Below are 12780 nucleotides of genomic sequence, written 5' to 3'. Positions count from 1 at the left end.
TCACTGTCTTGATTGATAAGTTATTATACATATATATATATATATATATATATATATACATATATACATAGCAGAGGCCAGTCTGAAGCTCCATGATGCCTGCACACAGTGACAGTCAGGAGAAAGTGGCCCGAGCGCATACAGTGAATGTAAAGGAAGACAACACAATCCAATAGGTTCTGATTAGTCATGCTAAACAAAGACCTCACCACACCAGACCAGAGAGGTGGGAGAGAGCGGGTGCAGCACGTTGATATGCAGCTAACCGCCCCCCAGTCAAGGTAGTGGTTCATCTGGCATAGTAATATATAGAGGTGAGGAGGTAGAAAACCCATCTGTATAACTACACACACATTCCTATTTTCAAAACTGAAGTGATTAAGACGTTCAGAAGTTTAGAGTAGGCTCTGACTTTCAGGGAGCTCTGGAGTCCCAGTCTGAAACCTGTGAGCCTGAGGAAGCCTTAGGTGTACACACCTGTACAGAAGAGTAGCTGACTGATGACTGCTGTCATCCATCACCTATACACCGCTTTCTCCTCACTAGGGTCATGGGGGGTGCTGGAGTCTATCCCAGCTGACTCGGGTGAAGGCAGGGGACACCCTGGACAGGTCACCAGTCTGTCACAGGGCTACATATACAGACACACAATCACACTCACATTCACACCTACAGACAATTTAGAGTAACCAGTTAACCTCAGCATGTTTTTGGACTGTGGGAGGAAGCCGGAGTACCCGGAGAAAAGCCACGCATGCACAGGGAGAACATGCAAACTCCATGCAGAAAGATCCCAGGCCCAGGCCGGGATTTGAACCGGGGATCTTCTTGCTGCAAGGCGAAAGTGCTAACCACTAGCCCACTGTGCAGCCCATGACTGCTCTCTTGTTTTGTTAAATTAATGGTATCCACTACATCAAGCACTCTGTTATTTATAGGGCTAACATGCCTGACAAGGCCTCAGAGGAGAAATCCAATCTGGCTAAAAAGTTGGCTGAGCAAAGGGCTAAGGGTGTAGAGGGCATCCCTACTACTGCCAAGGTGAGGCTTCAAAGAGCATCAACATTAAAAATAGAATTAGAAATCCTTTCTCTGTTTTTTTCACCTGTCTGTTTCACATCTACAGCTCAAAATTGATGAGTTTGAGTCTAATGTGAATGAGATCAAAGACCCTTTCCCTCCTGCAGACTTTCCTGGTAAATCCTTGCATTGTTATCCATACTAATCTGAACTGAGAGCTATAGGCCTGTGCTATCTGACCTTCTCTCTGTGGGTTAGGTGATGATGAGGAGGAGGACCCCGAAATGCCAGAGAGCCCCAGACCCCGTCCAATGGCAGATCTGCAACTGAAGGAGGAGGCAGTGCCGATGCCAGAGGCCAGCTCATTTTTCATCTTTGGACCTCAGAACAAGTAGGATGCTAACGATTGTTGATACTGAATGTATAGAAATGCAATTCACCTAAGATTGCTCTTTGTTGTGGTCTGTATCCAAATCTCAGGACGCTAGAAACCAAATCTCGTTCCGAAATCGAGATTCTATTTATCATCATCAGTCATTTAGGACAACATTGGATCATTCAGAGATCCTCACTGAACTTCTGGAGTGAGTTTGCTGCACTGAAAGTAAAGGGGCCGAATAATATTGCACACCCCACTTTTCAGGTTTTTATTTGTTAAAAAAGTTTAAAATATCCAATAAATTTCGTTCCACTTCACGATTGTGTCCCACTTGTTGATTCTTGACAAAAAAATTAAAATTTTATATCTTTATGTTTGAAGCCTGAAATGTGGCGAAAGCTTGAAAAGTTCAAGGGGGCCGAATACTTTCACAAGGCACTGTATATACATATGTATATATATATATATATATATATATATATATATATATATATATATATATATATATATATATTTTTTTTAAGACCCATCACTAGTTCTGGTACTTTCTACAGTGCAGAGGTAATTAACTGTTACTATAGTATATAGTATACTGAAGGCGCTCTATAGTGTCTGTCATCACTGTCTTTTTTAAATGATGGACATGTGTTGTAACATTTTCAGGTTTCGGAAGCTCTGCCATCGTATTATCAATGCCACTACTTTCACCAACATCATCCTCCTCTTCATCCTGCTGTCGTCTATTTCTCTAGCTGCTGAGGATCCCATTGACCCGGTGTCTTTCAGGAACCAGGTGATAAACTGCATGACTGCCACACACTAATTCAAATGCTTAGGTTGTGTTGTTATCGCTGAATGAATGTGTATTACTGTTGTTATTGATGTGGCTCTTCCAGGTGCTGGCCTACGCTGATATAGTCTTCACCTCTGTGTTCACTGCAGAAATTGTGCTCAAGGTAAAAACAGACATCACAATAAACATATTTATCACAGATGGGTGACAAAGTGAAAAAAAATGAAAAGATGCAAGATAAAAATCTACATGAAACCATAAAGGTCATTTTGGCTCACTGAAAAGTTTGAAACACATGTGAATTAAAGCCTCACACTGATCTCAACCCAACTGAACATCTCTTTTATCAGAGTAGCATCCCCTCTCTAGCTTAGAAAATGCTGGAATATGGAGATCTTGACAAGAGGTTGTAAAGCAGCTCTGGAATTTTATCCATCCATCCATCCATCCATCCATTCTCTATACACATTAATTTATTTATTAATTTATTTATTTGTGAAGCAACACTTTTAGGCAACACTTCATGTCAAATCCTAAATTTCTTTCCATGACTCCTCTCCTCATGTTTTAATGCAGATATTATGGAGGCAGGAAGGAGATGAGAGGACAGAGAGGTTGAGGTGACAGGAATTTATCAAAATGAGACACCCTCACCTCAGAGTGTTAGTTTAAAACAGTGTCTATTTTATCTGACATGTGGTGTGGAGGACATTTCTGATGCTGAATGACTGCTCTCAAACAGAAGAGCTCTGATTTGCTGCAGTTGTTTGGCTCCTTGTCTGTCTTTCCGATCCTCCAAACAATACAAATTTTATGTATTTCATTACACAGCTAAATGAGAAACAAAGCAGATTACAAAGTAGATGATTAAACACAGAATGTACCTCATAAGTGGCACAGCACACCACACCACCTGTCCTTTGTTATAACCTACCACTGTATTTTATGAACCTCCTCCATCCTTCTTCCTCCATCTTCCGGCCTGTGACCTGGATATGAACCTTGGTGCATCGTCACAAAGGACAGTTGAATTCTTAAAATGCACCATGAGGCCAAAGGATGGAGGAGGCTTACTGAAGGAGCTGTGAGCAAAGATGCACAGGTATATCCTTACTGTACCCTCCATGAAGTCATTTCCACATCTGTGACTTACAAGACGCAACACACAGCTGGAATATACAAACTATGTCGGGATAAGCACTAACAGAGGTGTGTTTATAATATATAACATGTAATGTACAATATACAGTGCCTATCATAAGTATTCACCCCCTTTGATGTTTTACCCTTTCATTGCTTTCATAAATCAATCATGGTCAATAAAATTTAGCTTTTTTAACAAAAACATTTATTGGAAAAACTCTTTAATGTCAAAGTGAAAACAGATTTCTATAAAGTAATGTTAATGAAAGAAAATTATATAAATGAAAAGAATTGTTTGCATAATTATTCACCCCCTTCAAGTCAGTATTTAGTAGATGCACCTTTGGCTGCAATCACAGCAGTGAGTCTGTGTGGATAGGTCTCAGTCAGTCTGCACATCTGCCCACTGTAATTTTGCTCCATTCTTCTTTGCAAAACTGCTCAAGCTCTGTCAGGTTGCACGGGTATCGGGCATGAACAGCCCTTTTCAAGTCCAGCCACAAATTCTCTATAGGATTGAGGTCTGGGCTTTGACTCGACCACTCCAGAACATTTACCTGGTTCTTTTTTAACCATTCCTGTGTAGCTTTTGCAGTATGTTTTGGATCATTGTCTTGCTGGAAAATAAATCTTCTCCCAAGACGTAGTTCTCTTGCAGACTGAAAAAGATTGTCCCCCAGGATTTCAGTGTATTTTGCAGCATTCATTCTGCCCTCTATCTTTACAAGCCTTCCAGGTCCAGTTGCTGAGAAACATCCCCACAGCATGATGCTGCCACCACCATGCTTCACAGTGGGGATGGTGTGTTTTTGGTGATGTGCAGTGTTTGGTTTCCGTCAAACATGACGTCTTGTCTGATGGCCAAAAAGCTCAATTTTGGTCTCATCAGACCAAAGAATCTTCTTCCACTTGACCATGGAGTCTTCCACATGCTTTTTGGCAAACTCTAGTCCAGATCTAATATGACTTTTCTTCAACAGTGGCTTTCTCATTGCCACTCTCCCATAAAGCTTTGAGCGGCGAAGAACCCGGGCAGCAGTTGCTACATGCACAGTCTCTCCCATCTCAGCAGCTGAAGCTTGTAACTCCTTCAGAGTAGTTGTAGGGTCTTGGTGGCTTCTCTCACTAGTCTCCTACTTGTAGGTCACTCAGTTTACGAGGGCGGCCTGATCTAGGCAGATTCACACAAGTGCCATATTCCTTCCATTTCTTGATAATTGATTTCACTGAACTCCGGGGGATGTTCAGTGCCTTGGAAATGTTTTTGTAGCCATCCCCTGAATTGAACTTCTCAATAACCCTTTCCCTGAGTTGCTTAGAGTGTTCTTCTGTCTTCATAGTGTAATGGTAGCCAGGAATACTGATCAACCACTCTCTGGACCCTTCAGACAGATGTTTTACAACTCAATCACTTGAAACACACCAACACCACTCAGGTGATCTTCATTTCACTAATTGTGAGACTATTGGCAACAATTTGATGGACCTCTATTGAATTAGACCATTAAATTAAAAAGGGGGTGAATAATTATGCAAACAATTATTTTCATTTATATAATTTTCTTTCATTAACATTACTTTATAGAAATCTGTTTTCACTTTGACAATAAAGAGTTTTTTCCAATAAATTTTTTGTTAAAAGAGCTAAATTTTATTGACCATGATTGATTTATGAAAGCAATAAAAAGATAAACAAGGGGGTGAATAACTGTATACGTCAATACTATGCTTAACACTACACGTTTGAGAAGTAAATAGACACATCTGTACATTCTCATTATATTGTACTGACTTGAATTTTTAAGTTAAGAAATTTTGTAAGTTGTCATGAACACTGAGATGATAAAACACAGTGAAACAAAGGACAGGTGATACAGCTACGTGACAGTTAGTGTTGCTTGAAACTGATGGGCTGAGGCAAGTATGTCTCATTTAGTTAAAAACCTGTTAGCTCAATTCTTTTACATTCCAATCTCTGGTGGGACAGACTGAGATGTGGAGAGGAGTTTAAGGAAAACTGGGGATGTGCACTTGGTGAAATTAGATAAGAGGCATGGCTAATTACACACGTGGACAAAATTGTTGGTACCCCTCAGTTAAAGAAGGAAAAACCCACAATTCTCACTGAAATCACTTGAAACTCACAAAAGTAACAATAAATAAAAATTTATTGAAAATTAAATAATCAAAATCAGCCATCACTTTTGAATTGTTGATTAACATAATTATTTAAAAAAACAAACTAATGAAATAGGGCTGGACAAAAATGATGGTACCCATAACTTAATATTTTGTTGCACAACCTTTTGAGGCAATCACTGCAATTAAACGATTTCTGTATTTGTCAATGAGCGTTCTGCAGCTGTCAACAGGTATTTTGGCCCACTCCTCATGAGCAAACAGCTCCAGTTGTCTCAGGTTTGATGGGTGTCTTCTCCAAATGGGATGTTTCAGCTCCTTCCACATATGTTCAATGGGATTCAGATCTGGGCTCATAGAAGGCCACTTTAGAATAGTCCAACGCTTTTCTCTCAGCCATTCTTGGGTGTTTTTGGCTGTGTGTTTTGGATCGTTGTCCTGTTGGAAGACCCATGACCCGCGACTGAGACCAAGCTTTCTGACACTAGGCAGCACATTTCTCTCCAGAATGCCTTGATAGTCTTCACATTTCATCGTACCTTGCACACTTTCAAGACACCCTGTGCCAGATGCAGCAAAGCAGCCCCAAAACATTACTGAGCCTCCTCCATGTTTCACCGTAGGGACAGTGTTCTTTTCTTCGTATGCTTGGTTTTTGAGTCTATGAACATAGAGTTGATGTGCCTTACCAAAAAGCTCCAGTTTGGTCTCATCTGTCCAAAGGACATTCTCCCAGAAGCTTTGTGGCTTGTCAACATGCATTTTTGCAAATTCCAGTCTGGCTTTTTTATGAGTTTTTTTCAGCAGTGGTGTCCTCCTTGGTCGTCTCCCATGAAGTCCACTTTGGCTCAAACAACGACGAATGGTGCGATCTGACACTGATGTACCTTGGCCTTGGAGTTCACCTTTAATTTCTTTGGAGGTTGCTCTGGGCTCTTTGGATACAATTCCAACGATCCGTCTCTTCAATTTGTCATCAATTTTCCTCTTGCGGCCACGTCCAGGGAGGTTGGCTACTGTCCCGTGGGTCTTGAACTTCTGAATAATATGAGCCACTGTTGTCACAGGAACTTCAAGCTGTTTAGAGATGGTCTTATAGCCTTTACCTTTAAGATGTTTGTCTATCATTTTTTTTCGGATGTCCTGGGACAATTCTCTCCTTCGCTTTCTGTTGTCCATGTTCAGTGTGGTACACACCTTTTCACCAAACAGCAGGGTGACTACTTGTCTCCCTTTAAATAGGCAGACTGACTGATTATGAGTTTGGAAACACCTGTGATGTCAATTAAATGACACACCTGAGTTAATCATGTCACTCTGGTCAAATAGTTTTCAATCTTTTATAGAGGTACCATCATTTTTGTCCAGGCCTGTTTCATTAGTTTGTTTTTTTAAATAATTATGTTAATCAACAATTCAAAAGTAATGGCTGTTTTTGATGATTTAATTTTCAATAAATTTTTATTTATTGTTACTTTTGTGAGTTTCAAGTGATTTCAGTGAGAATTGTGGGTTTTTCCTTCTTTAACTGAGGGGTACCAACAATTTTGTCCACGTGTGTATATAGATGTACCCCCAAACAGAATGAACTTGTGCTGCATACAGCTGTGTGTTCTGCATGTGTACGTTATGTACGGATACCGAATCACGTGACCTAAATATGTAGCAGGTGGTAGGAATTGATGGGACTCAGAAACACCCCCACATTTTAATCAGCTGTTCCTTGGATCATTTCTGATGGATAAGTCCTGATGTCCTCAGATGTGGATTTGTAGTAGGATCACAATCAGCTGATGTATGGTTCACTGGTTGTCATGGTTACAGTGACACCATGCTGCTATCTGCCAATGATACAGAAATCTTTAACAAATCCATGGATCCAGACTATAAGCTGCATCACTGCTAAAATCTAATCAGTCCTTGTGTTATTTCTGACCTTCCCTGAAGATTTCATCCAAATATGGTAGTCTGTTTTTGTGTAAAGTTGTTAACAGACAGACAGACAGACAGACAGACATAGACCAATCATCACGTAACTCGTGCTCCTTCATTACGTCAACCCCTAGGCTAACATCAATAAATACTAACTGGAGTCAGTAAAACTAGACTTAGTTCTGAGTTGAAGCGACTTTGAATATTAAAAACAGAACACAGTTTGCTGAGTGTTTTAAAGCATCTGCTGACATGAAAGGAAAAAAAATCAAAACTTCCTGTCAAGAATTACTGATTTGCATTAAACTGGAAAGTAATCCCCAAGAGCTCATTCAGTCAACAGTTAGACAAAGTGTCCATCAGTGGAGATGGTTTACTCTCCCAAAGAAGACTCCTCCAGCAGCATGCAGGTTACTGATGACTGATGATCCACAGAGTAACTGCTGAAGGCTTGAAGGAATCACTGGAGCTGGTTGTTCACTAGCCCTGCGACAGACTGGTGACCTGTCCAGGGTGTCCCCTGCCTCAGTCAGCTGAGATAGGCTCCAGCGATGGATGGACGGATAGTTGTTCACTAGTCTACCAGGTCCAGATGATTGATCAGGAATGCAGTGCATTGCAGAAAATGAAACTCCCTATAGTGCACATGCATTCTAAATGGATTTTTCAGTGAAGCAGAACACGTTTACTTCTTCACTGATTCTGTATTTTTACATTTACATTAATGTGGAACACCAGCGACAGACAATGTTATTCAGAGAGATTTTTTAATATGTTTTCAAGAAATAAGTTAGGGTAATGGTATTTCACTGGACGGTCGTGGAGGTGGGATCACTGGGTGTAGTTCTGGATGAGCTGTTCAGTCAGCATGAAGACAAGATGAAGGTTTGTCTGACTTATCATCACCATGTCAGCTAGCCGATTAGAGGCTGACAGAATGTCAGCACTGCTATGTCTTACTGGATGAAAAGGTGGGAAAAAGCACTACATCTACAGAAATATTGTTATTTTAGTGGAGATATACTAAATAATATTCATAATATATAAGGATATGTAATATTTAGTGGAGATTTAAATTTTAACCTGGTTTCTTAGTGGCAGTCAGCAAATTCACGTGAATTTAAATTCATTGAATTGTGATCACGTGTCTGATCACAGAAAAAAGGTTAAACATTGAAAACAAATCTTCTTTCTCAGATGACAACCTACGGTGCCATTCTTCATAAAGGGTCTTTCTGCCGGAATTCTTTCAACATCTTGGATCTTCTGGTCGTCAGTGTGTCTCTCCTCTCAATGGGCATGGAGTACGTAATGTCTGCAAATATATATTCATCAATGACTGTGAAAATACTTGATGTTATTTTTCCCACTGACTTGATTTGTTACAAAAAGCCATTGCACTGTTAGAGCTCTCTGTGCTCTCCAGGTCGAGTGCCATCTCCGTGGTGAAGATTCTCAGGGTGTTGAGGGTCCTCCGGCCCCTCAGGGCTATCAACAGAGCCAAAGGACTCAAGGTAAGAGAAGCTGTTGAACACACATAGACTTTCTAAATACATGGCCTCATGCTGACCCGGTTCACCATCTACTGTCGTCTCTTTGTGTTTGTAGCATGTGGTTCAGTGTGTGTTTGTTGCCGTCAAGACCATTGGAAATATCGTACTGGTCACCATGCTGCTGGACTTCATGTTTGCCTGCATTGGAGTCCAACTTTTCAAAGTGAGAAAATAAATGAAATGCCACACTCCTGCTGAATGTGTGAATGGTGATGTAAAAAACATTTATTGACCTTTTCATAAATACATTTACTCCATTGTTCTCCCAGGGAAAATTCTACGCCTGCACAGATCCAGACAAAATGACTGAGGAAGCATGCAAGTAAGGAGTTTCTCTGCTTGTCTTAGCTCAGTCCTCTGCTCTAGGCTTATTTTCTGTAATAAAACATTTGAATGCAATATTCAGTCTTTAAAAGTGATTCTAACTTGGAAACAAAGTATAGTAGACTAAATAATTTGAGCTTTTAACTCAAGACCTCCTGCTAGCTTTTATCAGGGATTTACACAGCCGAGCAGATGGACTTTAGTCTTTCATTACATGATTCAGAGCGTGTTGTTGAAACTGCATCGTTTACTGTTTTGGCTAATTGGCTTTAGTAGGCAGTATGTAGTGATGACCCTTTAACATCAACTAACAAGTCTATCATCATTAGGTCATCATAGAATGTAACACAGCAAAAACTGAAATATGTTTCCTGCCGAAGCAACAGAATGGCAGCAATGACAACAGACAAAGCTTTAACAGGGTCCAAGCAGCCCCACCAAATTCAGGCCCCCTGCTGGACAGCCTTTGAAAGAGCACAATAGCAGGATGTTGTGGAAGGAATATTAATTAATATGAGTCAGCCTCCATAATGACTGTCATTAAAAATTTAAAAACAGACTGAATTAAAGTTGGTTAGAAGACAGACTTTGGGTGTGAAGTGAGGAGCAGACAGACTATTAACAACCCGGTCTCACGGGGATTCGTGAAACTGTCACGTAAGTTTTAGTTTCGGTTTCGTGCGCACCAACACGATTTCGTCATGTTTTTCGTGCCGCTCACCACGAAATGTTTTTCGCTGTGGTAATCACATCTGAAAGTGGTTTATACCGGCGGATTCATGACGATCTAAGCTGTCCATCGGCGTATACTGCTTGTGTGATTGCGTTTGCGGCCGCCGGCCGCCGGACATTCTTGAAATTCCTATGCAAATTGGTAAGTGTACCACCGGCTTATGGTTAGGTTATGGTTAGGTTATGGTTAGGGTTATGGTTAGGGTTATGTTTAGGGACGATGTCATGCAAAATATAGCGTTGGATTCGCCACGGTTTTACATTAAAAATATAATATACACATTCTTTTGAAATACGTTCTGAGTGGCACGAAAAGTCCGCCGTTTAAAATACATTGGTGCGCATTTCGTGGTGAGCGGCACAAAAAACATGACGAAATCGTGTTGGTGCACACGAAACTGAAACTAAAACTTACGTGACAGTTTCACGAATCCCCGTGAGATCGGGGACCCAAACACTCCACCACAGCTCAGAAACAAAGTCCTATCTGTATGGGGCAGCATCTTGTTTAGAACATTCTGACATATTTCCATGTCCGTACTGTGTTTTATATACATCTGGTAACAGGTTAGAGAGACTCTCCTGACACAGAGCACAGATAGAACTGGACTCAGTGAGAGGTTTGCTCAGGAGGTGATTTATGATAAACTCCAGGTCCTCTAGCAATGACACTCACACTAGTTGAAAAGGACAAAAAATGCCTACAATTTAATGTACAAATTGTTAATTTACAGTTGAAACTGAGAAGAAGACAGGAGAAAATTTAGAATTTTACAATTCAGTTGAATTCAATTTTATTCAAATATCGCCAATTACAGGTCAAGTTGTCTCAAGACACTTTACAGAACCCATAGGAACCCCTAGAGCAGCCCTAAGGAGACACTGGCAAGGATAACACCCTTTAACAGAGAAAAAAAATCTTGAGCAGAACCTGAAAAGTTATGAAATTTAAACTGTGACTGCATAAAATCATAAAATATATTAAAATACGGAATATTTAAAGTTGTGTGGTTCATTTAAATTTTGACTGAAGTTTCTAGTATAAAATCTGCCAGAGCTACAGTATGGAACAAATCAGACTCATCAGATTCTGAATTTTAAAAGCTGCTGAATTCATCCATCCATCCATCCTCTATACACCGCTTTATCCTCACTAGGGTCATGGGGGGTGCTGGAGTCTATCCCAGCTGACTCGGGTGAAGTCAGGGGACACCCTGGACAGGTCGATGCCTGAATTTAGCTCATCAAAATTCTAAAAACCAGTTAAAAAGTCAATGTGTTCAAAATTCGCAATCAAAAAATTCAGTGTGTTTAAAATTCGCCAACAAAAAATTTGCTGTTGACATCCAGGGAACTTAGACATAAATAATCGATCCTGGCCAAAATCGAACAAACGCCCAGCCAATCAAGTGACGCTCCTCTTAGGGTTGCCACCTTTCAGAAATGAAAATAAAGGACGCCCACCATGGCTCCTCAGGGCCAGTACACCCAAGGAGTGGTGCGTTTAATTTTGAAAAAAGTATTTAGTCAAACTTAAAGCTTGAAGTTCTTTATTAACATGGAACTGCGCAGTCACTGCAGTGTGTAATAAACACAATTATTAAGGAAAACAGACCACTGAACAATCATTATGAACTTTAAAGTGCTGAACTTGTTGGGGCTCTCTTTTTGATCCCTGAGGACATTTTTACTTTAAGAGAAAATTTAAAAAATAAATAAATCTTGTAAACTTGTACCTGTGCTTATTCATGAGTCCCAAGTGAAAATATTCAATGAAATAAAAATAGAAGTGCAAGAAATTTGGAATCAGGTAGAATCTTTTGATTGAGTTTGTGTGCACAGTCAGCACTGTTGTAGCTGAGGTTGTGTTTAACTGTGTGGTAGACTGTGTCAACTCAGCTGCAGTAACCTGGAGGGAGGAGTGGAACGACAAATTCTAAATGAAACTGAACATTAGGAATTTTGTATTGTTTTATAACTGGTTCTGTCTAAAAAGAATTGGCATTATTTAAGAAAAAATTAATGACCAACCAGTGTGCAATACTGTATTCTGCAAAAACAAAAAACAAAAAATAAATGCAGAATACTGTACAAAGAAATTCCCTACAAACACTTATTTATGTGTGTATGCATGTATTTATTTAGTACTGTTAACATAGCGTTCTGAGTGAGTTGGTCTATAGATAGGACATTTATTGATTACATATAGGCTATTAATCAATCTTTATTAAAAAACTTAAAAGCATTAAAAAATATAAACAACTTAAGCATTTATTGAGTCACTAAAATACTGTAGAGTCTACGGCCACATTAGCCTGACTATAAGCATGCTCTGGTAAATTCACTACCAGATACTGGAGGAAATCCAGCTGATCTCCACATCGACTTCAGGAGATGATTGCGGCATGAAAAATTGGGATACTGCTGGTTGTGTCTTCTCTGTTCTTATGTTTCGTATATGTTGTTCCCCTGATGCATGCTGCCTTACATCAGCCAGTCCACCATGAGCAACAGAAAACACACGCCGACACGTTGTACAGTTTGCTTTCTACCCATTGCCACTAACGCTGTCGACCTAGGGGTTCGACTCTTCCCACTCACGTCTGTACATCTGCAGACGTTTGCGTTTCTTAGGAGGACGTGGTGGAGTTTCGGAGTTAGACATTTTTAAATGCCCGTTGGGGTGCGCAGCAGTCTGTAACTAGCAACTTGTGACAGGACCGTGCAGGCAGGCAAACAAAGACACAGATGCTGGCTTCTGAGGT

At 40.2% G+C, this 12780-nt stretch overlaps 1 protein-coding gene across 1 annotated transcript in view; it reads left to right on the top strand.

The window, feature by feature from the left end:
- Positions 1 to 12780, top strand: part of LOC110967114 (dihydropyridine-sensitive L-type skeletal muscle calcium channel subunit alpha-1-like) — a 116767-nt gene that overhangs the window by 38682 nt on the left and 65305 nt on the right. Inside the window, exons 15-23 of the mRNA XM_051947992.1 lie at positions 939 to 1041; positions 1127 to 1196; positions 1279 to 1411; positions 2063 to 2192; positions 2296 to 2355; positions 8604 to 8710; positions 8833 to 8920; positions 9015 to 9122; positions 9229 to 9281. Of these exons, the coding sequence (XP_051803952.1) occupies positions 939 to 1041; positions 1127 to 1196; positions 1279 to 1411; positions 2063 to 2192; positions 2296 to 2355; positions 8604 to 8710; positions 8833 to 8920; positions 9015 to 9122; positions 9229 to 9281 (852 nt within the window). The remainder of the gene's footprint in view (positions 1 to 938; positions 1042 to 1126; positions 1197 to 1278; positions 1412 to 2062; positions 2193 to 2295; positions 2356 to 8603; positions 8711 to 8832; positions 8921 to 9014; positions 9123 to 9228; positions 9282 to 12780) is intronic.

The sequence above is a fragment of the Acanthochromis polyacanthus genome, chromosome 5 (genome assembly GCF_021347895.1).
Source record: "Acanthochromis polyacanthus isolate Apoly-LR-REF ecotype Palm Island chromosome 5, KAUST_Apoly_ChrSc, whole genome shotgun sequence".
NCBI classification, from domain to species: Eukaryota; Metazoa; Chordata; class Actinopteri; family Pomacentridae; genus Acanthochromis; species Acanthochromis polyacanthus.
The sequence above is the reverse complement of the archived record's forward strand: the minus strand, read 5'-3'. Positions and strand labels throughout refer to the sequence as shown.